Below are 27948 nucleotides of genomic sequence, written 5' to 3'. Positions count from 1 at the left end.
AACAACAACAACAACAAAAAACAAACAAACAAACAAACAAAAAATTTTTTTAACACTTTGTTGCTCACCAACAAATACAATCGAATGGAGTCTGCTGCCCTCATCCTCGCGTTATCTCGTCTACTGGCGTTGCTGCGAGATAACCTAGACGCCGTTGCTACGTTACCTTCCCTCCCTCCAGGCCCACTCACCCATCCACCCTCTCCTGTAAAGACGTCATAATTACTGACGTCACAAAAATTGCTACGCAACAGCTGCGTCATTGTCGGCACAAGGAGTCAATCCTCCGACCTCTGTGTTTTCATGGAGTACTGAAATCAATCCAAACATTTCTTTCCTGCGAACACATCCTATCGACAAACAGCGTCCTGCGGCGCACGACGACCAGCTGCGAGTGGTCCCAGCCGACCAGATGATCCTTCTCCATCCCAGAGCTGGGGAGAGCAAGCCAACCCCTCCTCTCTGAGCTTCAGAGGCATTGTGGTCAGGTAGCCTGCCTCCGCCATGTCGAAGAATCGAAGTGAAATCTTCCAGTCTTCCAGACCTTCCAGAAGAGAAAACACCCAAGAACTGTCTTGCTCCATTCACGCACCCAGACGGCACGACACTACGGAGGAATCCGAGGAGGAGGTTCCTGTGCGCGATACTGGACTTGGTAAGCAGGCCAACCGCAGTGAAAGCGCTGGAGGGGCGCCATCCTTGTGTAGGGAATCCAACGCTTCCTTGGCGTCGCAAGGCGATACACAGAAGAAAACAAATAGTTTTGCCAATCGTGTTTCGGTAAACAACGTCTCTCTGGAAATAGGCATGAATGATCCTCAGGAAGGACGCAGTGAAAATAATCAGGTACATCATCATCATCATCATCATCATCATCATCATCATCAATCATCAATCATCAATCCTCATCATCATCATCATCATCATCTACCACCAAATGATGTGCGATCATCACAACTTTCTGGCCAACTCTCTCTCTCTCCATCTTTCTACCACATTTGCTTGCATTTCTCCCACGTCACCTCTGACCTCTGATTATGACCGTGCCCTTACAAGTTAAAAAAGAATTATTTAACAGTACATCATATTTTCTAGTTGCATTGCTAACACACAGTGTATAAATAAGTTGATCTCGAGAGTTTTAAAACGCTGTCATCTTCAAATACATTTGTGAGTAGTGTGCACAAACATTTCATAGATTCCAACTGACAAATACGCTATAAAGAGTTTTACCATATCACACCTGTTAAAAACTAATAGAGAGAAACAAAATAAGGGTTAGGTAGAGAAGGACAAGATTTAGCGGGCACTGTATTAATCAACTATATAAATGCGTTCTAGACTGACATTCTTTTTTGAATCTCTGGAAACACATTAAAAAAAAAACAATATGTTTTAAAAGATTGTTTAAGTGTTAAAAAGTTATATAAATTTCTATATAATAATGCTTTATATAATAATGTGTGTTTCCAAAGAAGAAAAACAAATTTAAAGATGGCAACTGATGCTGGGCGAAAGAATTACTCAGGATCGACTGACAGAACATCAAAAAAATCGCGTCTTCTGTCGACTGAGTTGTTCCCCTTTGTCTGCCAGAAACTCTCTTTTTCTCTAAATATTAACTAGCAATACTAATGAAATGCTGATAAATATTCAAGAATATAATAAATATTACTATTATTAAATGATACAAAGATATAATTCTAAAATTAAAAGCACAATCATGAATAATCAAAGGAATGCGTAGTACATGTCTCTCGCTAACTTTGTGAATAACGAACATGATCAGGGTACTGTAAAGAAAATATGAAGAAATTACCGGTTATGATGTTTATTCTGCCAGACAATACATGTAGAAGCTAGTTGCTCCACCCAATGGTGCTCGGCGAGCCCCTCGTTGTGCATCACACCCAACAACGTCGACAGCCTGCTCATCAGCGCCATCTTCTACAACCAGGAGGACGTCGTCTCCCTGTGCAAGGCCCAGCTCTACGAGTGTACATTGGAGAACGCCCTGTACTACAAGTAAGTTTTTGCTGCCACTGTCTTCATCGACCACATTACCTCAGCAGCACATTTTCACATCGTCACATGACCGCAGTGTCACATCTCCACATCTCCCACATCACACTTTAATTGTGTCTTCTGTCCAGGAGCACGTCTGTCTGCTAGACCCACATTACACTTTCAGTTGTGCTAGACCCACATTATACGTCATACCACAGGTATCCGGATGTCATAGTTATATGGCAGATAATATCTTCCTGAAAGGATTAATAAAGATGTCTTGTATTTGTTTTACATAGACCCACCCTGCACTTCCAGACTGCCTAAACTGACAGTACACTTTCTGTCTTCTTAGACCCACAAGACCTTTATTTTCTTCCTCATTGATGCACACCGCGTTTTCTGCTTGCGCCCAGGTACGTGGCGGAGAAGCATCACCTAATTGAGGTGCTTCCCTTCCTGCGCGACTTCATCCGCTCCAACTTCACCTCCATCATCAAGACGCACAGCTTCCTGACCATGGGCGTGGAGCAGCTCCAGTCTCTCCTCTCCGATGATTGCCTCAAGGTGATGGTAACAAACTAGATGATACGGTGTTGCATTAGCAAACTTTGTGTGTCGGCAAAACAGAGCTATTACTGACTGCGATGCTGACGGGATATCTTTTCAAAAATAAATAAATAACTTGGTGCTGAGCTTCCGTTTTAAGCTCAGATCTAATACGGTAACTGAGTTCTTTCAAGCGCAGCAGCAGCAGCAGCAGTAATAGTAGTAGAGAAGCTGCAACGTCATCTGACACCTATGTACGGGCAGGTGAACAGAGAGCTGGATGTGTTCTTCGCGGCGCACAGCTGGCTCAACCACCAAGATGAGCGCAAAAAGTACGCCGGTGACGTCATGGCGTGCGTGCGCTTCGAGCACATCTCTCCGAAGGACCTGATGCTGCATGTCGAGCCCAGCTGCAAGTTCTTCATGGAGCTCGAAGGTCTTGAAGTGCTGCTGCAAGTGTACAGGTGCGTGCGTATGTGCGCGATAGTTTATGCATGTGTGCGCGTATGCGTGTGTTGATGCTTAAACAGAGAAGCGTGTTCGAGAAGTTTCTTACGTGTTCTCTGTTTGAGGTGACCCACAAAACTAAGGTGACCAGACGTTTCGGGAGCGAAAGCGGGACACGTGCCCAAGATGGTGTCGTCACCGACAAAAAACGCCGAAAAAAAGGGGGGGGGGGCGTATCAGCGTACGGTATTCAGATTTTTAAAGACAACGGGGAGATTTGATGGACTTGCCAGAAAGCCAGAAAGCGGGACATTGGGCGTCCCGCCCGATATTCAGGCGGGACACGAGGTCAAAAGCGGGACTGTCCCGCCTAATGCGGGACGTCTGGTCACCTTACACAAAACCATCCAACCAAAACGTGTCTCGAGATCACATGTTGTTGTCTGACCGCTCACCATCTAACGCAGGCACTTACCCTCCCCCCTCCTCTCTCTCAGATACTGACGTCACGTACAGGTACACGGGACTCAACAGTCACCTTGTCGTAACCCTCCCTTCTTTATGATAGCCCTTCAAGATGCTTTACCGCAGTGACCTGTGGGTCATGCGCGGACCTTTATTCAGGCACTCCCGCTGTCGAGCAGGTATCACGCTTTACAAAGTTCCCAGTGTGAAATCACGGCCACGGACGTTCACAAGCTGCCTCCAGTCCGACGATATGTTCCTGCGACTTTCAAGCGGCCGCCAACGCCACAGGTCAAGGTCCGCCAGGTATGCAACTATGTCCATGCTAATCTGCTCTTTATTTATTTACTTATAATGCTTTTGTTGTTTTAATACAAGATTAGATTTTGTTTCGGTTGTGAGAATTTATTTAATAATTCTACTTTGTGTATTTCACGCAAGGCTTACTTGACTTCGAGCTACTTGAATTATTGTTTTGGAGGGTAGGGGGAGTTAATGATTTGGGTGGATGGAGTTATTTGGATCTTTGTTTTGTTTTGAAATTTACTAATAATTTTGCACTTAACAAATAATATTAACGCACGTATCGATCTTGAACAAGAAAAACTTATAGAAATTGTTCAGTCAGTTCGAAAGTTCAAGAGAGCGTGTCGAAATGACTGAATGATCTTAAATGTGCAGCGGATCAGCTCCGTGGAGCAGAACAAAGGTCAAGCGTGCCGCAGGCAGGTGGACTTCAATTTCAGAAGCGATGGACCGTTTCCAGAATTTTCGTCTTCTCAGATAATTTACCACTGTCACGGCAGTCGGAATGACAACCAGCAACAGAATCAGAATCATCCCATGGTCCAGCCCCCGTGCATAACTGAGCCCAGCGCTCCCAGGGTGTACCGCCACAGCACGGAGACTAGGGCCCACGTCAGGTCCTTCTCGGAGCCTGCGACACGGGGGTCAACGACGGACGCGCCAACGAAGGAAGAGTGGAAGTCGTCTGGCTCGATGAACTTGCCTCAAGCCAGCAACGAAAGTCCGAACACGTCGCAACGACATCACACCGCCAGGCAGACCGCGATTTACCACCATCAGCACCAACAAGGGAAGAACACACCACCTGAACGGTTTGACAGATACGTCGACCCTAAGCACGCCGCTAACCTCAGCTCTCAGTCACAGCAACAAGCAGAAGAGTTCAACAGTTTCAGTGACCATGGTAACATGGCGAAGACGGGCGGTGGTTCTAGCCCTAGAGGCTGGTCGGGCTTACACACCAAGCGGGACGATGATGGTCACTATGGCAGCAAACCTCGGCCAGACTTGAAAAGGCGACCACAGCAGATGGTCCGAGACGACAGGTAAGCAAACCACTAGGTTAGCTGCACGTTGGGTGGGAGCAAGCGGAAGCGGAGTGGGGGAAGGTAGTAGGCGAAAGAAGGAAAAACAGTCACTGATTGAGGTGAGCATTGAATCTATCAAACTCAAGATCTACAAGTCTAACTGGCTTTCCGAGTTATGTTATTATTATTGATGCTATTATTATTATTAAACCATGGTTGAAAATAAATTACGATATTGCTGTCGATCAGGGTGTCGTCCTCACATGAGCATTATTTCAGAGGCTACACTCAGCAGTCCTTGGGCCCGTGTACTGTCCTCCTCGCCATCGGAGGTTTGAACCCCTACAAGGTCGATACAAATGTCCCGACCCGTCTGGTGGAGAAGTACGACCCCAGGAACAACAACTGGCATCTGCTGACCAAACTACCGGATCCACGTCACCACCACGCATGCGCAGTGCTCGAAGGCTGCCTCTATCTGATCGGTCAGGGCCGCCATGTTGTTGTGTAACATAGACTTTTGCTGTACAAGTCTCGTATGTCTCGCATGTCCTCTCCTTTTGCTCTCTGGTTCGTCGTGTGTGGGTGTGAAAGAGAAGTGTATCGATGCATTCGCTCTCGTGTACGTTCGAGTGAGAGAAGTGTGTGGAGGGTTGTCTGTGTGTATATATATATGTGTGTGTGGGTGGAGTGATCGAGTTAACGTGAAAATCGTGTGGTGTTTTTTTTTTAAACGTGCTCTGTTCAGATGTACGTGTCGATAATACAAGCCTATTGTCTGAATTTCTTATTTATACCAGACATGTCTTCAATAACAGCTATCCACTTCTCTAAACGTTTAGAAGTCTGGTACGTACGATAACTCTGTTACACAAAGGGAAGTAACACAAAGCTATCCCAGACCAAAACTTATGAAAGCTGTAGTTTAAGCAAGCATTTCAGATTGTTTGTAATTAGAGTTTCTCCTGCAATGTCATCCACAGGGGGGTCCGTGGTCGACAGCCGCGACCTCTACAACATGTCCAACCCCACCAACAGCTGCTACCGCTATGATTTGTCGGGTAACTACTGGACGGCCATTGCCCCCATGAATTCATCGCGCATGTATCATGCACTGGCCGTCCTGAAGGGCGTTCTCTACGTCATTGGTGGTCAGACATACGACGACAAGTGAGCGATGCATGTCTCGGCTGTTACAATAAATAATAATAATAAAAAAATAATAAGTACGTCTATAATAATAAAAACTCCGTGACTCTAACAGTCTTACGTCTTGTCAAGAATAGTCATGTGACAGATTATAGCGGTCTTCGGGACTATTTTATGATACTTCCCACTCCCCCTATCAAGTCAGCCGTGCAGACCCTGTGTTTCAGTTCTCTTACTTCTGATAATGATTGTCCTTTTCCATCGCAGATTTCTTAGCACCGTGGAGTACTACAACCCCGACAGCGGTACCTGGGGTCACGTGGCCTCGCTCATAGACCCCACCATCGGCGTGGCGGCCATTGGCTTCAAGAACTACGTCTACGTCATCGGCGGCTTCCTGGAGATGGACGACGAGAGCATCGTGCTGGGCAGCGTAGAGTGTTTCGATCCCCAAAGGAACAGGCAAGTCTTCCAACTCTCGTGCCAATGGTAGTGTTGTTATAGCACCAAAAGCCTATAAATCCAAATATGCTGAGGTTGCTAGTTTATGTCTGACAGGAGAACAGCCACGAAAGAAAGCTGAGTTATCGAAAGGTTGTCGTCGACAGTTACAGTGATAACGTTGACTAACATCCCAGAGAGGTGATAGACCTTTCATAGTCGGGTAATGAGAGGTCACGTGCTCTGCTGCAGGTGGATATCCCGCCGCCCTCTGCCTTCGCCTCGGTGCCACTCCAGCGCGGTGGAGGTGGGGGGCCGGTTGTTTTTGCTCGGGGGGTCCACCCTCGTGTCCGAGGCGGATGCTGTGCAGTCCCTGGCGTCGGTGTTGCGTTACAACGACTTGGACGACGTCTGGGAAACATTCCAGAGAATGCAGAAGCCGCGCCACGACTTCGGCTGCACCACCGTGGGTGAGTGGGTGAGACTGTCTGGATGGAGAAGGCTGGCATGTGAACAGAGGCAGATAGCGAGCAGAGACTTGTGGCCTGAGACGGACACCCGACACCTACGTGTCAATACGAAAGGTTAAGACTGACAACCCTGTTGAGACCGACGGATGATTCGAGTTAGGCAGTGAGCCGAGACTGACGAGTGATAGACCTCACTTGCACGATCAAAATTAAAGCAACACTTAAGTTAATGGATGCTGATTCGTTGACTGAGGTCAAGTGATTTATCAAGTCCCACGGTCGAAGTTCGAGAGCTATCGAGATCAACCAAATCCATTTTACTTTGCTGTATCTGATACTGATACAATTCTAGCTTAGCTATCAATACACGATTTCACCTCTGTACATCTGCATTCCCAAACGTTTCCAGGGAACAGGATCTACATCCTTGGCGGCGTGTGTTCGCTATCCAAGATGGCGCTGCAGGACATCGAGTGCCTGGACGTAGCACGCAGCTCCTGGTTGCCAGGAGTCGAGCCTCTGTGCCTGCCCACCATCGGCCTCAGCTGTGTGACCATGCAGGACACCCCCATATGAGCAGGAATCAAGGCCGCTGATGCTGAAAACAACGTGTGACGTTCTTACCACCCCACGTACTCATATTCCGGCCTGTCTGCCTGCCACGTCCAATTTTTTTTTCCGCATTCCAAGCTGTCAAGACTGCAGTTGTTCATTCTCTTTATCATCACACATAGTTGAAAGGTGGTTATAAGGTACACTACGGCAAGCTCCCGAGTGGAGTGACGACTGGTGCCACTCTATCGGTGTGCTGTGGTGTAGTTTCCATTAACAGAACCCAGTGCACAAAAGTATCTTCCTTTGAGCGTTGCCCAGTCTTCTGCCGGTGATACCTTTTTTTCCTAGAAGTTTCTCCTCATGTCCTGTTCTCTTGGAAGACGGTGTCAAATAGTAAGGACACCTAAGTAGCTATGACATTGACAAAAAGATTCGATCCAACAGAAATATATTTGGTAGAAATAGAAGTCTGTATCACTCCGCAAAAAAAAAACTTTGGGGTATTTTTTATGATGACATGGGGATGATAATAATAACGCTAAGAACACAGATGACAATAATTACGCTGTCATGAAATGCGATGACAGAAACGTTCTTTAGGTATACCTAAAGGGCTCTGTGTCACTGACATACGTAACATGAATAATGAACGTAAAGCGTCTCTCACGAAGACCAACAAAAAAAATGTGAGTCCTTTCGACAAACAGTTTGTGATGCAGATGACATGACACACCTGCTTCAAAGCGTAAAAAGGCTAGATGACAGTGTGTAGCTTTTTTTGTAAACACTGCTAAAAATAAGCAACAAACGCTGTTTTTAAGGGAAATCTGTGTAACAAAGAAAGTAGCCAGCAGGAAAATAAGAAGATACAAGGGACATGAGAGAAAGGGAGACTAGCACATTTTCAAGATCTTTTAACTCTTAAATGACAATGCACTTCAGTCTGCTCTCATCCCATGGTGGATGCAAAGCATCGTAAAGCATCTCCCATATGTATATATTTTCAGTCTGAGTGTATGTGTGCGCTGACTTCACATATATGCTATGTGCAGTGAGATGTTTTGTTAAATTGACCCATGTTCAAGTACACAGTCACGGATGCCAGAAAAGATTACTTGTTATTACTTGTTGACCATCCTCCCTTTAATATCATTGTCCAGAAGCTGTCACAGTTATTACACTGGTTTATTGACTAAATTCTGTCCAGTTAGAGTAACAAATACTATACTACAAATGTTAAACTTTTACCCTGAATGTGTGTTGTATACTAATAAAGTCTGTTCTATGCCCCGCTGTCCTGTGGACTGCTAGTTCGTTACTGAGCAGTTGTGTAAGTGTGCCAGAGCCAGAGTTAATTTTATCTTAGCCTTTTCACACATGCACTCCACAACATTATATTCATTACAATGATCTGCACCACTAGGTCATCACAGACACCAAAAGTACTGCCTTCTGCTCCCGATATCAACTTTCTGAGTGCCCAGAAATGCAGGGGTTAAACAATCAAACATCCCCACAGTGAGCATAGTCAGGACCTGTGTTCAGATCTCATCTAGGTAAGGACCTAATCCACATCTTGGTTTGCAGGTCTGCTGTACATTTTATCCTACCAGTTGTTCTTGTCTATGAACAGCCTAAAAATTACCACTTGTTAAATCTATACAAAGGTGTCTAATTTCTTCCTGTCCCTTGATGCCAGTTTGGTACTGTCAATCTCAGAAAATTACCAAACTTTATGAGCAAACTAACAGTCCCAGATAATGATTAAACTGTCCAACTTATCATGAGGAACACTAAAGTACTTAGATGACAACATTCAACAAAAGAACACAGAAATAGTTCAACAATGCAGTAGTTTAACAGATTTTGTGTATTTCATATTTGATTCACAACAGATCATGACCATGACTGATCCTCGCTCTTCTCATGATTTGTGCAAACTATTCTAAGAAACTGTTACTGTTACCAGCTCTTACTTCATGACAAAACACTTATCAAGTACAGCATTCTGGCGCTGGGTTCTGCATTGCTAAGTGCTTCACAAAAGAATAATTCATATGCAGCCTTTTCTTTGTTGCTGTGTCTTTTTTTGAATGTTCATTTGGCAATCTTATAGTGATCATGCTAACTTTCTGGGTATAAAAAGATCACAATTCTTTACCTTTCTTGTACACAATTGTTTTATTAATTCCCTCAGCCCACCTGATCTGTGGCAATTAAAGACAGTAATATTGCATTTCATCAAAAAGTACTCGTACAAAAATTGAACACGCTGTTGAACTCTTCACAAAAGTAAGTTCCAAATTCACTCACAAATTATGAACAGAAACACACATGTACACACACTCACGGCATTTGACTAAATTCACTCCTCATGACAAAGTTCGATGAAATACTTTTAAACTTCTAATTTCCAAGAAGAATGTTAACACTTGAAAGATAAGGCCTTATTATTATAGTTCTGTAGAACGGGATAGAAGCATTTACCACACACCTTGTATCTGTACATGAACTTTCAAAACAAAATGTGATCTGGCTACATTATACCCTTCAATAAATTTTTCCCCAGCAACAAGAGAAGCAAATTATCACATTCTGCTTACAACTGTTTTCAACAAAAACTACAGGATAAATAACAACAAAAATGGCACATGAAAAAATAATTTCAGCAGTGATAGCTTTTAAACACCATAGGCTTCAATGTGAACAGTGAACTGCAAACATGGACAGGAAGTCTCACCTTTATCATTTACATCTTACTCCTGGGTGAGCAGGGTGAACCTCCCAGTTACAGGACTAGCTGAAGCTCAGGCCAATATCTTGGTTCCAAAATCAAATGCACAGGCTAACACAAATGTTGCCTTTCTTCTTTTAAGTGGTAACTAAGGTGACATCTACAGAAAGCTAGTATGGAAATATCTTTAAAAAATGAACTAACATTTTATAACCAAGAAGTGATGAGGTAAGTTCCGAAGTTATGAGAATGCACTATATTCAACTCTTCAAGAGGTGAGCATCACCAACAGACAACCTCAGTGATCAAATCAATTCCTTCTAATGGCATCCCTTTCCTTTGAACCAGCCACCAAGATAAAGCTTATACCAAGGATTCCTACAAAGGAAAACACCAAAAGAATCTAGTCAACAGTACATGGCTTGTATTCTATGGCACCCTACAAAATATAGAAAATATTAAAAGTTCTTGCAATCCAGCTATTAAATAGTAATTTAATGTGGCACATGCCAGCCACATTTCCAGCTGATTTTGTATTGCAGGATACAAAGCGTTATTGCGACAGGATCAAATCAGTCATGTGTACTACAAAGGTTTAGTGGCAAGATTTGTGTTGACACTCCTGTGCCACTGCTTAAAATAAAGAGTGGGGAGAAACAAATAAAGAATAGCAACTTCTACTAACCATCATTTCAGAAACACCTGCACACGAACACATATATGTACAAAACTCTCTATTTCACACACACACATACACACTATTTCTTACAGGAATGGATACAAAACAATTCTAACAAGACTGCAGAAGGAAAGATACCATGCATTCCAATCCCAGCTGAACACGTACCTCTGTCAGGCTTGGATGGGCTTAGCACAGGAGTCACCTCAAGCAGTTTAAAGATAAGACCCATCAAACACTAAGGTCCAGTAAGACTGTCTGTGGCCTTTGAGAGGGTCTACCATTTTCAAGAGCGTCCATAAAGCTATTTCCACAGCCAGTAGCAAGGTCACAACATAATACACTGACACAGCAGAACGTTTTGTCATTTCAGACTCTTTCAATTATCCATCTCAGTAAAATGTGTCACATCGTCATCCACACAATGACTTTGCACAACGTCAGACATCTAGTAGACCATCCGCACCATTTACATTTTTAATGTGACAAGTTGCCAAAAACTAAATTTACATTTTATTTTTGTATTATCAAAGTGACTATTCAGAGACAGAAACATATCTCTCACCCTACCTCCAATTCCCCAGCTGGCCTTTTTCTGGCCTTTTTCATTCTGTTAGTAATATGTAATGGTTACAGAGACCCAATAAAATTCTTCATACAGTTTTACCCTGCTGGAAGACAATTCATGATCACTTGTTTTCATTAATTTTGGATAATATTCCTTCATTTCTGAAACTTTTGTAGTCAATGCTTTAAGACTTCATAATGGAAAGTGATTATACCTACATTTTAATCACACAGTTTCATACCATTAGAACATCAAATATATTCTTTTAGCTGGGTTATCCTTCTTTTCACAGAGTTCATTTCATAAATGAAATCTTCAAAAATATTCTGCATGTTTAAAAATTAAAAAATCAGACATGCATTGAAGGAGGCATGCACAAAATGGTGACACAACTACTTCTGAGTTAATTCAGTGAAAAATGAAGGCTTGTTCTGCTAAAGAAAAGTGGCCTGGAGGAACTCGCACTTCGGATACAGTGTTCTCGCCAATTCTTTTATCAGGACCAAGGACTCACGTACTGTGTAATCTGTCCGGTGTACAAACCCAATCATGTTTTCCACACTCTCTTTGAATGGTCCATACATTCTGTTGGTCCGCAGGGAAGTCAGAGCAACACGAGACTGCTTGGCCATTGGCAGCTCACTCAGGGGATCAGTGGGCTTCACGCGAACTGTTGTCTCACTCAACAGCTGACTTGAAAGAAAAGCTGCCAAAACTCGTACAGCAAGGCGAAATCTGCACAGAAGCAACAAAAAAAAAGACAACAGTAGAAAATTCATTATAAAAATATACATAATAATTACTCATAATAAAAGCATGTGTTAAGGAATTGAAAATCCTGACTTGTGAAAAAAAAACATGTAACAGAAACTACATTTTTTTCATTAATGTGTGTTGATAATGACTATGCACCAATTAATGACAGTGGAGTAAAGAATGTTGAAGAATAAAAAAATTGGATATGACAGTGAAGTAGAGAATGTCGGACAAAAGATGAATGGTTCCTTCTATGCCACCATTCACAAAACCATGGGCACAATTTTGTCCATTACATGAAAACAACTTACTGTAAAGAAAACAGAGAGCGTTTCCCCAGGCCAAGGACACCAAAAAATCCTGATGACGCACGATCTTCTCCCATCTGATGAAAAATGCGGATCAACCGCTGCACGGCATTTACGCAGCGCAACAAAGATGGAGCAAAGTCCAGCTGCCTAAGCCAGATTTGTAAAAATTCATTCCACCAAAGGAAAAGCTTGGCTTCATTGTTGGCACTGTCCACACAAAGCAAAAAAGCAACATGATGGGTCTAAATAGGTGGTCTAAATGGGTGAGCGTGTTATGATGTATGTACAAAAATACAAATATCTCCACTGAACAAAACAAATTTACAGTTTATTCTCCATGCATTAATCTTTTCCATATGATCAAACCTGAATTCCAGGGCTTTTTGATCATGTTACACTATTTAGGCAACTTATGTAAATGGGTCTTCAACTTAAAAACCTCCGACGAGCCCTTAATGTACAAAATTTAATGTACATGAAATGGACCATGTTAACACTGCCATTAAATGGCATTTAAAAATAAAAGTATAGTGCCCTCCACAAAGGACAAGAAAATCTACATCTGTCTCTGCTTCATACTTTTATGTAAAAAAAAAAAATCAAAACTAGCAGAATTAAGCTAATTCCACATTACCTGGGAGTAACCTGGGAAGTCCAAAGAATAATGTCTTCCATGAGCTGGAGCTCATCTTCAAGATTCCGGCACAGAGGGCGTCTGTGCAGCAACACAGTGTACAGCAGCAAGTAAGCACCATTCTTCACCGCCTCTTTAAGGTACTCAGTGGTGTTCAGTTCTGGGACTTGGAAGACAGACAGAATGTGACCCCAGCCCATAGTGTTCTCTGCACGGTTAGGTGTCTCCTCGCCATTGCCTGTTAAAGTTACACAGGCATTAAAATAACACCAATGGCTTCAAATTCATCCACCAGTTTAAGTGTGCTAGGAGTTTTCAAAGTATTGTTGAGTGACAGCACTACACAGTTAAAAAAAAAAACTAATACATTTGTAGCTTGCTCTTGGCATATTTTAACTGACTGACAACACAGTCATGAATACAAATGCCTCTAATCAAGACATAACACTTGCGCCATGGGGGTTGGGAAAGGTCGTGATGAGACCATGGGAAAAGTGGGTGGATTGTTCTGGAACATTCGACAAAGATAGAATAAGTAGTGTAGCTTTAGGGTTGAAGAAGACTTTTTGATTTTGGAAGTGACAGTGGAGAGACGTCAAGCCAGCCGCTGAGTGAAACTCTGAATAAAATCTACAGCTATTTAGCAATTCCATCTTTCTTGTGTTCTTGTACGATTAGCCAACCCCTACGTAGCCATCAGGGACTGTTGTGTTGGCTACATGTAGACTGTCTGTTGTGCTGTGTCAGTTACCAAGTTTACTAAGAATTATTCAATAAGTTCCGGAGAATATATATGTAACTGTTAAATGTAACACTTTTATCTATATATTAAATCATTATGCATGGTGTCCGGTCACTTAATCCCCAGACACTTCATCCCCGACACTTAATCCCCTAGACTTTTAATCCCCAGACACTTCATCCCCGACACTTCATCCCCGACACTTAATCCCCTGGCACTTAATCCTTTATAAAGCATTATGTAATGCTTCTGTCAAAGCATTGAATTAGAATACGTCATCCCCACACATTTACTCCTGGCAACATTGTAGAGAGATATGAGTCAATGGATCGTCTTCTGTACCTCCGATCATTAGCTTACCTTTTATATTGATTAACAGCAATTACCTCGCGAACACTCAAGAACAATTTTCATATCATATTGTTTAAGAACATTAAATTTACTAACTTATATGAACTTTAACTAATGTTGTAGATGTTCAAATGACGTTGAAGTTAATAGCATGATTTGAATTTGAATTATTTGAATTTCAATTAAATTTTTCGCTGACTTCATAATTTTTATAGTTAAGGATTTAGTTTAGGGATTAAGTGTCTGGGGATGAAGTGCTTAGGGATTAAAAGTCTAGGGGATTAAGTGTCGGGGATTAAGTGTCGGGGATGAAGTGTCTGGGGATTAAGTGACTGGGAACCATTATGCATGTATCAATCATTAATATAGAAGAATTTCTTGTTTTATTTCGTGACTGTAATCTAGTTTTGACCCAAACTTCCATCAATTTTATTGAAAATTCACTGCAGCTGGTTTATACAGATTATAAGAAAACTATTTACTGTGAATTTGAGCAAGCTTATAGTATAGAAAAATCTCCTTCTGAAAAACTTAAATTACACTTGTGTCAGTGTAAATAAGATATTCCATTTTTCAGGTTCTTATTCAAATGGCACAAATACACAGAACGCTATGTTGGCAAAAGGCAAAATCTGCAGCACAGAATAAACTAATGCTAAGATGGAAATGATGGCCAGTAACACAAACTTTATCATCATGACTCACAGGCTATGAAGTAAACCTGGATGCAGGTCTCGGTAATGACTGCCATCTGTGACAGCGATGCCAGGCAGCGAGATGCTGCTTTGATGCATGGTGTCAGGAGGATGCTATGAGGAGAGGAGTGTAGCCACTGGCACAATGTCTGCAGCAGCAGATTCTGGGAGGTCCCCTCAGGGTTGCTGTTGTTAAGCAGCCCTAGTATCTCCTTCATCAGGTCCAGCGATTCCTCCTCCTGGCATCTTACATCTGCCACTGTCATCAAGCAACATTGTTTATTAGTCAAACAAATGACATATATTCGGACTCACCTGACACATAGAGCTCCAACAAGTATGTTAATAAATAAGTAAAAATAATTTCAGGTTGACACCTGACATTTTGTAAAACAGTCATTTAAGGAACTTATTTGTGTAGTGATAGCATATTAGGATTAAGTCAGTATATTTATAGTTTGGTTTCATTTAGTACCACAATGAACATTTACTCTTCTATGCATTCATCTTATGCACTGAAAGGCCTCTCATATATCTACTACTGCCTTATCTCCACGTCTTACTGATTCTAAGAAAGGAGACAATATATTTTACATCCTTTGATTGTTAGCAGAATCAAAAGAACATTCACAGGAAAAAAATTGTCTTTTAAGTTTTAATCTCTATGGATGTCCTTCGCTGTGCTCAAAAATTCAGTCAAAAGTTTCAAGCTGCCCACCTGCTGATTCCACTGACTCAATTTCGGAAAGGAGATTAACCATCACAGTTTGCAAAGCTTCCATATCAGTGTCTGCCAGGTAGGTCACTTGACACAGCTGCTGTGCGACACAGTGGATGTATGTAGTACGTTTGGTTGCCATCTCTGCTGTCCACGCTTGACTGGCTTCTATGGTGAATTCGGCTGCAATCTTCATCAGCCTGTGAAAGTGGTCACCAGAACATGTAACAGGGTAGCCATCATGCACACAGGGGCAGACACAATGGCAAGGACCATTCATTTATTTTATCCACATTTACAATTTTGTAATATATTTCAATACAATGTTTGAGACCAATTGACCCCATGGACATCTATGTTAATATTTGGCACTGCTCATTCGTGTAATGCTAAAAAAGAGATGGTCAGTCTACCAGCTACAAGTATAGCTCAAAATCTTACAATCTATGTCTGTAAAATGGCACATAGTTGTCATTCTCAAGATTATAAATCTAAAGCAGTTTCATGCTAGACAGACAGCCATCATGAAAGCTGCAGCTTACATCTGTGTAATGCGAGCAAAAACTTCAAAGAAATACACATAGAATCGGAAAGTAATAATACATGTGTAAGATCTTTAGGCAAAGAGACCATGTAAGTGAACTAGCACCTTGACAAAGAGCAACAGAAAGCGAGAAAATCCTGGTGCCTTCCATGCTGGAAGTACCCTCAAGATGCAGGCTTACACAGATGGATACCATCCAAAATGGAGAAGCTGGGGTAAACATCCAGCACCCTGACAGACACAGGCAAGTGGTAGCCATACCAACACGATCTCACCGTACCAACTACAGAGCTGGAGTTGAAGTTCTGATCTGTGCAGTGAACAGTGTCAGCAGCAGAGCAAGCTCACACTTGCAGGTGATGTTCCTAACAGATGCTATCTAAGCTGACAGCAGCACTAAAAAACATTAATCACCTATTTAAAAAAAAGGGGTTATGCTGTGGATTCCCTCACACTGTGGTACTGAGGGCAATGAATACCTGACAGAATGGGGCTGAAGTCAGGCAGAATGGAAGCAAAGTCAGCCTAATAGAGATGATGACAATCATCAAGGTTCTGGACAGACCACCCAGCCACCAGACAGCTACCATCATCTGTCCTGATTAGATCGTGATAATTTTTTTGCGTCAGGACAGGGCACAATAGACTTAATCACCACCACAGCCACAACCAGTGTCATCCAGCATGAGGGGATAGAGAGAAACCACAAGGCATATTCTACAGAAGTGTGCAAACTCTTCCAGGAACTGAGGGTGGTAATCTTCTTGTCGCCAATGCCTTTCAATATCAAGCTGCATGGATCTGTGGATGCCCTACAGATGATTTCCAGATTCATCTCGAGAGCTGCCTTCCAAGTGTAACCAAGGCAAACAATGACAACAACAAGAAGCAGCATGTGCTACACTTTCTAATAATGTTTTTTAACTATCTTATATTACTGCACTTTTCTGTTTAAAAACTACTGTAAAAATCTCTCTGTTTCTAATAGCTTTAAACATATGCAATAATGAGAAAAGTAGAAAAAAACAAATATTAACCCAGACACAACCACCATAACACAGTCTAACATAGCTCACCTTTGAGGTCATTAATAATTAGTACTTGCTTCATAAATTAAAAAGCCCATTTCATCTTCCTGCTTGATCCAGTTATATTACCTTACCATCCCACCTTAACACTCACCTAAAACCAACTGCTGGCAAAGTTGACCGCTGTGCCAATACCCACTGTGGCTGACAGACATTCAGGAACCAGCAGGAGACGAGATGGTATGACTCAACTGTCAGGCCCGTCCAGTCAAAGGATTCAGAGGAAGTAAGGAGCTGAACTACTCCAGGCAGCTGATGTAAAGTTCACAGTTCATGTGGACCACAGAATTACATGTCAGCAGTTGCCAGATGAATTCTTTGCTTATTGGCCACATGATAAGGACATAACTAAGCATGCTGATTTATAAATCTGTTATGTAAAATGCTAAAATGTATGGTGTGAAATGTCTTCAGTGTTACAACTTTTTTAAACATATACCCTTCAAAAGCGCACATTTTTTTTCTCTCTCTCTCACACACACTTGTATTTCCTGGAAAACAGGACGCACTTGTAATGTATACATGCAACCGACCTGGCAACAGCCCCCAGTTCATTTAAGTTAAGATCACTAAAATCTTAGCAAAAATCACTAATTTTTCTTTGCATAAAACAGTACACAGGCAGAGTCCCCAGTCTGGGTGATTCACTGCTTCCCTCCTACAAAATCTAATTTTTGTTAGATTATCAGAATGTAAATGTTTGCACAATTATCTACTCCCTTCAGTCACAAGTGTGAGCTTGTACGGAATAAAGAAGTCTGAAGTCTCTCTCTCTGTCCAATGCAATGTTACAACATCCTATATTTGTAAGATAGGGCTGGCAGATCCAAATGGACCACTTAGAATGTTACTGTGTAGTAATGGCTTTGGATATAAGTGGGAAATGCAGACAGCTGGCAATTTTATAGCCATGCACTACATTCTACACATAAATTTTAGATGTTATATTTTCTTGCCAGAAAAAGTGATATCTAGATATGCACAAGCCTTTACCTGTTGGATAGCACTGTCACCATAACACTGGATAAGAAGCAACAAGAGAGAGGCTTGTATTTCACGGGATTTCTCAGGATCATGATAAGACTTGAAATACGCAAACAGTTGTGGCCAGTTTACTTTTGGTAACACATGACCAAGCAGCTGGAAGCAGTCTGGGGCACATCTCTCCTTCAGCTGTCAGAGAAAATACATGGTCAGTGAAGTGGAAAAACGGGAAAAAAAGGGGTTCACCTCTTCTTCAGCTAGCGAAAATGATGAAGAACTATTATTTTCAAGCATAAATCAGAGTAAGATCATGTTTGAAAACATCACAGGTTTTTTTTTTTTCTTATGTTGAGAAGTTTGTCAAATCTCATGGTTTCCTACGGGGTTTTTTTTTTTAATGAAAAATCTTACGAATTTAAGGAAAGTAACAAGTAATTTTCCAAAACCTGTTTTGAAAAGCTAACTAAGGCAAACAACATGCAGCTTAGAAACAAAGATGATGATAATATATCACTTGGCTGATCAAAGCCTATAATTTAGCAGATAAAGCCAACAAATTACCTCTGCCATTATCTTAAGCAACTGTGGGTCAGGTTTCATCTGTTCCCATGGCAACTGTGAGAAAACACCTATGAAGACCTGGCTGATATACGGTTGCGTAGTTGGCTGAGACAGTTCAGTCATGTAGTACATAAGCAAGAGGGACAGCACAGTGCTGCTGACTTCCGGGACTGCATCTGTCAAGTAAGCTTCACTTAGACTCATCTCATGCTCTCAGATAGAACCCTATCCATCTAAAAATATTTTCATCAATCACATTACTTGAATGGTAATCCTGGATCAATTTAAATATACTGACGTTGTCTGGATCATATGGCCAATATCTTCCAACTATCTTCACCATCATCAGCATAAAAATAGCTGACATTTCACATTCCTCCTTGAATGGCAACCCTATGCCTATTTAAATATATCAATACTCTTTGGATCACAGGGTCCATTTCAACACACAAGCAAATGGATGGATTGGCCTTATTATTCACTAAACGAAATTGCGAATGGATTGGATCTTTTAAAAACTGATTAGATATACTGACCAACTAATTTCTTTTTCAACTTTTCTATTCTGGCTTTCTTCGTTCGCATTGGAGATTCTTTGATTGGTAATATCGAGTCACTGGGAAATCACTCTAGCGATGACCATCTTTTGCTTTGTAGTATGACATCACAGGTTAATGTTCTTCTGATGTCACTAATCATTATTCTTCACGCACATCTACATGTATATTGTATGTTTTCATGTATTAGCTATTTGGGTGGGGTATTCCTATTTGCTTGCAAGCATGTGTTTTATCTTTGCTTTGCTAGGGGGGATTTACACCCAGATGAAAGGATCAGGACAAGCTTGTAGCTCACCTTCCATCTTTGCATGTACGGAAAGTACAGAAGACTTAAACTCCTCCACAATAATCACAGACGTGGTGCTGTCAGATTCAGTCCAGGGCTGCATCACTGGAGCTGAACTGCTAGCATTTGCAGCAGGATTAGGCAAGGGTTCTATCCATGCACGCCACAGCTCACACTGCTTTACCCATATCCACTCTAAGGCTGAGAAGAAATAGCAAAAAATCACAACGCATTTTTTTTAAAAAAAAGAAAAAATGCTAATACAACTGCAAAACTATTTTTAAATGAGAATGCAATATTCCTTGTAACTTATTATTAAGTCTCAAAATCTGAGCAAAAACTATTCACTCTCCATTCATAAAATGCAGGCCTTTAAACATTGTACTTCTAACATGAGTTTTGTAAAGAGGTCATAACCTCATTTCTTGTGAGATTACAACAGTAGGTTCCTAGATAGGGTGAACTCTCTTTAGTGAAGGCTTGAAGCTCTTGAACTGACTACAGCTTTTCATGACATCATTTGATATGTGTGATATTCTTGAAAGAAAAAAAATTACAACACATTTTTGTAACAAACTAGTGAAACTGCCATGGTCTTATAACCTGCCAACAACTCTGTTTGATGTTTGCCTTTAAACTACAGGTATAAGTACACCATCTTTTATCAGCATGGTAATAAAGGTATACTAACCAAAAAAGAAGAAAGAGTATAATAACTGAAAAAAGGATGAAAATTCATAATGCAAATTAGACTAAGTATAAGCTATGAGACATCAAACCAGCAGGACTCTTGGTTTGAACATCACTTCTCTAACCACTCAGCTGTCTGCTTTAACCATCTCGTTTATAATCTACCAGCAGACAAAGACGTGGATAGACAGTAATGTACCCTGAATGTCGCCTCACCTCGATAAGGGCCCAAGTCTTGCAGATTCACCATCACTTTAGTAGCAAAGCTTCTAGACAGGAGACCCATCAGCAAGGACAGATAAGGAACATAGCGACTCCAGCTAGGGTACAAACCAAAGTTCTGCACCTGAGGGTTTTTCGTGCGTTGATGCATGAAATAGGCTCCCAGCAATTTTTGCAAGTCTTGCAACTGTTTATAAACAAGAAAACATGGTTATGGTCCCAGTATTTTTTTTTTTTGGGGGGGGGGCAATTTCACAAGAATGATGAAACCCTAACTACTTCATGTGCATTCACATTTCAAGAAAAGTGAAAAGAGGATAGATTGTACATAAGGAAAAAAAAGTAAAGAGCTCCATAGTCTGGAGGCTACAAGGGAAGAGAATGTAATTGGTTCACCATGTTTAGGGCATGACACCTTTGAAGGTGTGCTCTCCTTCTACCATCTTCACTTTCCCTGATAAACCAGTTGGGTATTTCTGATGAAATGATGCTGGATTGGAAGAAGAAAATTTTCCAGCCACAGCCCCAAAACAGGCCTTCAACCTTCTTGTCTACTCTTGAGCACATCACTTGGCTGTGGAGGCTACTACGATGAAGACACTATCACTGATGCTGGTACAAAGTTCCTACGATTACTATCATCACCGCTACAACCATAGCTACCACTACTGCTGCTCTTATCGCTAATTAAGGGAGGGAAAAAAATGAATGCAGAGAAAAATAAAAGATCGTCAACATAAAATCTTTCCTACCAGCTGGATTGAGAGAGGAATGTTGCTGCACTGTTCCACTTGCTCCTTGCTGAAGGGCTGTAGTATGGGCCGCACCTCAGGACCAGAGTGGGGATTACAGCATTCCATGAGGAACATTTCCCAGCAGCTTGTGTGCAACGCCTCATTACTGGAGCCTGCACCACCATATTACTGTCAGCATATTTTTCTACAGTTCTATTTTCATAACTCTTTTCGAAGTGGTCTGGAGTTGATTTTCTGTGTTATCTAATATCCATATTTTACTGCTTTAAGTTTATTTAGATAAAGCTGTGTTACCATGAGCAGTGAGCATACAATTGGTCCTCAGTATTTGCAAGGTTAGAGGTGCAAAGCCCCACAAATGTAAAATTTTTAAATCTGCAAGTAGGCTCTCTCTCTCCAAACCTTAATCTTGATACCTTAAGCCATATTTTACAGAAAAAATTTAGTACGTATTAAAACATTAATAATATACATTTGTATTTTATGCATTTATGACACTCAATTTTATTTCATTTTCTTTACATTTTCTGTCATCTGCAATATTGTGCAGCAGTCTGCAGCAACTCAATTAAATTCTTATTTGGTTATTGATGGTAAACCCACAAATAACTAAACCTCTGAATTCAGAGGACCAACTATGCTTCTATACTTATCCATCCAGCCATGACCACAATTACCATCACTTAGTCATACCTTCAAGCAGCAAGAGCAAAATGGACGAAAGACTGTCTGAAAACTGCTGTCTGAGAACACACCTTAGGTGCCCAACGTAAACCTGAAACCATGAAGCTGATTGCTAAATGTGGGCTTTGCATGTGTTTATTGACACTTTCAAATCAACTTCAAACCACGTGTTCTAGCTACTAAATAACCAGGTAACTTTGTTTCACAATAAGTCAACGACAACTACTTGAAGCCCTTACATCAAAAACTAGCTTGTTATCTGTACTTGGTTCTGCCCCACAGGACATCAAGGCTGATCCCAAGACTTCCAGAAACCGTTTTTTGTCTGCAGCACTGGGGCGGTGCCCTTCAAGCCATGCCCATACATCAAACTGAAACCATCATTACCATAAGACATCAAATTCAAAGGAGAAAATTCACAGATTTGAGAAGACAGACCTCTGAAGGAAGCTTGTATCCAAACTAACTTATTTCAGATTCTGAAACCTTAGAAATGAATGGGGTCATATTTAGAGTTACAAGCTTTATTACCAGTTCTAACCATTTTGCGTTCTTTGAACAGAATCTTTGCAAAATGAATGAGGATGGCACCTTCACAAAATGTAGGACACACGTTGAAAGAGGAACACAAAAGAATCATGCTAATAAAGGTTATAAAACTTCAATAAACATACTAACCCTTATGAGGTGTAGGAGAATGATAATGGGAGGGGGCACCAATAGGAATAATTTCATAGAGGAACAATCATAACCTCATAGATATTGTGGTGATGGTTTTGGTGGATTGTGGTGATGATGTTCATGAACAGTGGTGATAACAGTGATGATAAGAGTGAGCAAAACAACAAAAGACAGGGTTAGCATCAATAACACAGACACTACAGACAAGACATCTTCACCTTCGTTAAAAGAGTGAAGACAAGATGGAGATCCTGTTGTTGCAGCACAGTGATCAGCTGTTCATACATCTGCACAAAATTCTCTGGTGCATTGTTGGGCACAAAATGAGGGGACACTATTCCTGCAAGATTAGTGTTGTCCAAGCAGAACTGAAGAATAAGGGGAGTCTGTTGTGGTACCCGGGACACGAATTCCTGCAAGAAAGCATGACATTATGGGAAACAATTTTACATTTATACACTTAAGCATTTAAATGGACAAAGGATGGATTTTAGACCCTTGACTTCACTGATAAAAGTAAATATACTTGACACTGTTTGGTGGAGAAAGAAACTGTTTACTAATCTATTCATACATTCTCTATCCCTTTTTTAAAAACACTATGCATTTTAAATAAAAAATATAACTGCTGAAACTCTGAGGTAACACAAGTTTTAAAATTGTTTTCCTGACCAGTGGATCATGAAAACTAATCAGAATTCAACCTGGTGTCACCAGTATTTACCTGGCCTAAGATCTCTACACAGGAACAAAAGAACTGCTTGGTTGGCAAATAGAAGTTTGTCTCCTCCGTAACCTGTATTGCCAAGTGAAAGAAAAGAGTGCAGGCCACATCTCTGAGCATCTCCAGCTCTCGCTCATCTGCAGTTTTCTGTGACATCTTGATCAGCAACCTAGGCAGAAAGAATTGTAAACTAGGTGTGTAGATACTGTGTATGTGTGTATATATAATGAATCTCTCAAAAGACAGATTTTGGCCAAAGACATGACCTCCTAATGCAATAGACCAAGAAAGTATAGGCTAGTTACACAGACCGTACAGGTACTTGCGTTAAGGTCAGCAAACTCTTTAATGCATCATCTACATCATCATAGTTGCTCTTGATTAATGAGTGGTCCATTGCAACCAACTCTTCTACTCTTCCTTGGGTTTTTTTTTGGTAATTCTCATTTGGGAACTGGAAGACAGTCTAATCCCAATCGAATACTATATTTCTTTTGCCTGCCTCAGCTATGAGAAATCCTAAAAATTAAATGTCAGATAATTTACGTGATGGCGTTTTCGACATGGACAGCTGCACTGCAGATGTTCTGAGGAGGAGGAAGCACAGCTTCAATAATCAGCTGATTGTACTCTGCTCTGTTTTCATCTATTTTGCGTTGGACAATGGTGTTTTGTTCCCGTTCTTCTACCTGCAATGGCCAATTGCATATTATTTATATATGCAGTTACTTTACGTCAAGTTAAGAAGCAATATGTAATACACATAAACATCCATATGCACACATATATGCTATAGAGCAAACAAAAGTAATTAAAATAATAACAATACAACTACGAACAACAAAAACACACACCCACACACAACCTACCCGGACTGGAATAACAGCAGGACCAGAGCATCTGTGAAGGGGGTTCACACGACTTCTACATTCTGCTGACACTTGTATCAGCTTCATAATATTGGAGTACTGCTCTGGAAGGAGGTCTAAATACACACCATCAATGGCACACTGTTGTGCTGCTCGTGTTGAGAAAAATCTGTGTTCCATGAGACAGAGAGAGAGAGCACATTAATTCTATAATGTCGTATGGTTTTGAATCCATTCATCTACTCGTCTTTATTAACTACATTTAAAACATATTTCTTTTTGGTTGGCAACATAACACTAAGGGAATTAATAGTCTCTACTAACAGATTAAATAGATTCTGGCAATAAACCTAAGCCTACTATTAATCATACTACTACTAATAATAATCACAAGGTTCAAGAAACTTAAAACGTCTGCACAGCTCAGCTTGAAAGAGGCTAAGGAGTTGCTCTCTGCAGACAACCAGCAGTTTACGTCTGATATGCGAAATAACGATATACTTGGTAAACTCCGTTAGAATGCTGAGGTCAGCATCTAGAAGACGCACTGCTGCCATCTTGTCCCATAAGAGAGTGGGAGGAATTTCTGGCACAGGAGGACTGATGTGGTGCAGAGGTGGTGGTGGCTTGGGGGAGATGTAACGTTGCAGACGCTGACGAATGCGCTCAGTTGCTAAAAAAAATAAAACATAAGAGACATTATTTGCCGAAAACAACAGAAGAAAACAACAGGATTTTTGAACAGTGCTTCACACTTTTATACCAGCACACGTATGCAGATGGGTTCAATATTTACCTGACTGCTCTGAAAGTCGTCTCCTTCTATGAAGTGGTGCTTCCATTTGGGGACGGCCAGAGACCACACTTCGCCATGTTGCAGCAGTACAGCTGATTTCGTACTGTGCCTGCTCAAAATCCACAAACTCCAACCAAGGATTCTGCACACATAGCAAAACAAGTTTGGCACTATCTTGAAAATTCTGAGAAAGCCATAGCTGATACTTCCTGAGGAAGACCACCAAAAAATAGAGAAGTCAGAGATAGGAAAGGAGGCGGACAGAGAGAGAAAAACCAACATAATCAGTGGTAAAAACTATATTTCAAACAAGTAAATTGTGGAGTAAGGAGTAGCAATTAAATGAACAGTTATCTCCACACACATAACAAATCAGGAGCAGACACACCAAATTACTGGCTTCCAGGATACAAAAAAAGCAATGTCACTTACAAATACAGGCATGAATATTTGCATGAGGCGTGCAGCTTCATACTGTGGTGGCAAAGCTGGCAGGTAGAGGTCAGAACCATGTAAACGGGGTTCCTCCAGCCATAAAACAAATGTCTGATACAGCCTGCACACAAATGAACTTGTCATGGAGAAAAATTGAAATGTCCAGTACAGCTTGCACATCCATAAACATTGACATGAACCAATGAAAACATACATCCGGGACTGGCTGCACAGGTTAACTAGTCATGGGCCATAAAACCAACATCTGATACTGGCTGCATGCACATAAACTTGTCAAAAGTAAATATAGTTTTCAGGGGAATAAAGCTGGCTAAAAGATGCATATTTACAAAAATCTTAAATGAAACAAATGATTTGACACAGGAATTCTTAACTCAAACTCTTGTTTAAAGGCGTGGTGTGGTGAAAAACTTGATTAAAATCATTGGACTGAGTGAAGTTCAAAGTACCGTTCTCTAGATCATTTATAGATATAAGGAAAGGGGTGAAACTCATATGACATCACAACCATCCATGGATGTACCTAGTTAACATACAGCCCCAACTCTCCCACTGGCTGAAGCCTTGAAATATAAATGATTCCATATACAATACTGGTATATGTGTTTTTGGCCTCTTCTTGTGTATAGTGATATTTGTAGATCTACATTTTTTAAAACAGAAGAGCTACATTCATCCAAACTTGGGGAAAGAGTACACTGCACTGAACTCCGCCCACTCATTAGAAAAGTTTTGCACAGTAGCAGGCCTTTAAGGTATGCACCTGTAAACCCTAGGAAATGCAATGCATGACAGCAAATGAATTATCATAGAAATTATCATCAGAGATTGCTGTTTAAGCCATACATCTGTTAACCTTAGAAAATGCAATCTCACCTGGCCAGCTGCAGATGGAAATCACGAGACCCTATGTAAGGGCTTTCTTCTGTCACTGGACTTGCCTGCTGTGAGTCTGTTTCTGATTCATTTGCTGTCAACAGAAGAAAAAAGATTCTACCTGGCCATTCTTGAAGTTCCTGTGCCTTTGTAGTCACTGGACTTAAAGGCAGGTTTTTTTATTGTTGTCGCATAGAATTGGTTGGACATGTTGCATATCATCATACTCTCCTTGGTTTTGTGTTTCTTTTTTCTTTTTAAATAACCATTATCTAGATTCCTGCATATTTTTTGTAACGTGTGAGTGGCCATGCAAAGGCCTGATTTTTTTAGTTCTGACACTTAGCCCTGATCTGGTACCATGAGGACTATGTGACCCCAGCCCTCTTTGGACCATGGTTTTTTTTTTTAGAAACTATCAAGACTAGTAACCTTGCCTGCCAAGTATTTTCTTGTAAAGCCTTCCTAAGTATGTGACCATGTTTGATCATTTCAAAGTATTTCCAGTTATTTATTATTTAGGTTTATTTTCCCTTAGGGTCAAATTGACCCCATAGTACCCTCAATGTGACGAAGGTATTTTTTTTCTTATTTTAAGGTTTTCTGATGGGCACAGCATAACAAAATGGCAACACAACAAGGACTTTCTCTTGATAATATTCTGCAGTCTTTAGGTGATCTAAGTGACACTGAAAGTGAAAATAGGACGACACTGAAAATGATTTGAGCTGGGATGAAAGTGACAATGAACCCAGGAATGAAGAATCAGATGTTATCAGTGAAGTAAGTGCTAATGAATAATTCAGAAGATAAATCGGAAGATGATGACAGTCATGATATTTGTGGAAAAGGTATGTGTGGTCACAGAAGTCAAAATCTGTCAGAAGAACCCCAATGCGAAATATTGTCAAACAGAAACCAGGGTCGATAGGGAATGGGTGTCAAGCAGACACACCCTTGAAAGCATTTGATTTATTTTTTGATGATGCCATGACAACAGAGATTGTGACATGGACCAACCAAATAATTGAAAATGTGAAAAGCAGCTACAAAAGAAATGCTGGATTTGTGTACCAAACGTGTGATCGAAATTTGAGCAATCGTAAGCATCATGCTCTTTATAAAATTATAAAATGGTAGGTAATATGTAAGAAAAAAAGAGTGTTGTGGCCTAAAAGCCACCAACAAAGCAGAACCTAAAAACAAAATTTAATAAAACATAAAACCTTAAATATTATGGTATAACCCTATCCTCTTTAAAAATATGAAAATAGCTGTAGATGTGATAAACCTAAACAAGAAAAATGAAGAACCTGCTGTAAAATAGGCTGTCAAATACTCTGGAGACCAGGACAAGTAACTAAAACACGTGCAACAGTAAAAATCCCCTGACACCAAGGACAAACTGGTTGGGGTTCACCTCGTCAGAAAGAGTTTGTCAGCTGCTTCGCCCTGTGGTGCAGCAGTGAAGACACAATGCCCTCACACAAAAAATGGCTTCAAGATAAGAGCACCTTATTACCCAATGACTGAAAGTCATGGGACTCACTCTTCCTTTACCTTCTTA

General features: G+C 40.9%; 2 protein-coding genes across 4 annotated transcripts in view; one reads left to right on the top strand and one right to left on the bottom strand.

Moving 5' to 3' along the window:
• Positions 1-272: 272 nt before the first annotated feature.
• On the top strand, positions 273-8710 carry LOC112571447. Of its 2 annotated transcripts, none has more exons than XM_025250423.1 (11): positions 273-846; positions 1844-2025; positions 2424-2574; positions 2821-3020; positions 3648-3774; positions 4150-4820; positions 5052-5287; positions 5786-5972; positions 6219-6413; positions 6645-6862; positions 7272-8710. In XM_025250423.1, exons 1-11 carry the CDS (start codon positions 505-507, stop codon positions 7436-7438), a joined length of 2676 nt encoding a protein of 891 aa, XP_025106208.1. In that variant the 5' UTR covers positions 273-504; the 3' UTR covers positions 7439-8710. The 2 variants fall into 2 exon arrangements, with proteins under 2 accessions (XP_025106208.1, XP_025106210.1); XM_025250425.1 differs by having other exon boundaries at positions 274-846; positions 5082-5287.
• Positions 8711-9272: 562 nt separating this feature from the next.
• LOC112571446 (ectopic P granules protein 5 homolog) overlaps positions 9273-27948 on the bottom strand; it is a 34687-nt gene continuing 16011 nt past the window's right edge. Inside the window, exons 25-46 of one of the 2 annotated variants that reach the window (XR_003100827.1) lie at positions 26382-26475; positions 25482-25605; positions 25050-25191; positions 24755-24926; positions 24254-24422; positions 23931-24073; positions 23385-23553; positions 22879-23073; positions 22219-22350; positions 21989-22070; positions 21293-21447; positions 20535-20727; positions 19638-19829; positions 18783-18958; positions 18231-18410; positions 17332-17489; positions 15606-15805; positions 14898-15146; positions 13100-13337; positions 12466-12672; positions 10210-12133; positions 9273-10157 (exon numbers count right to left, since the gene is read on the bottom strand). Coding sequence is in view for 1 of the 2 variants with exons in the window: in XM_025250422.1 (XP_025106207.1) it covers positions 11833-12133; positions 12466-12672; positions 13100-13337; positions 14898-15146; positions 15606-15805; positions 17332-17489; positions 18231-18410; positions 18783-18958; positions 19638-19829; positions 20535-20727; positions 21293-21447; positions 21989-22070; positions 22219-22350; positions 22879-23073; positions 23385-23553; positions 23931-24073; positions 24254-24422; positions 24755-24926; positions 25050-25191; positions 25482-25605; positions 26382-26475 (3671 nt within the window). In the remaining variant the exon portion in view is untranslated. Of the gene's footprint in view, positions 12134-12465; positions 12673-13099; positions 13338-14897; positions 15147-15605; positions 15806-17331; positions 17490-18230; positions 18411-18782; positions 18959-19637; positions 19830-20534; positions 20728-21292; positions 21448-21988; positions 22071-22218; positions 22351-22878; positions 23074-23384; positions 23554-23930; positions 24074-24253; positions 24423-24754; positions 24927-25049; positions 25192-25481; positions 25606-26381; positions 26476-27948 lie in introns of both variants that reach the window. The other variant, XM_025250422.1, reaches the window with a different exon arrangement.

The sequence above is a fragment of the Pomacea canaliculata genome, linkage group LG9 (assembly GCF_003073045.1).
Source record: "Pomacea canaliculata isolate SZHN2017 linkage group LG9, ASM307304v1, whole genome shotgun sequence".
Classification (NCBI taxonomy): Eukaryota; Metazoa; Mollusca; class Gastropoda; order Architaenioglossa; family Ampullariidae; genus Pomacea; species Pomacea canaliculata.
This window is presented reverse-complemented; position numbering and strand designations above follow the sequence as displayed.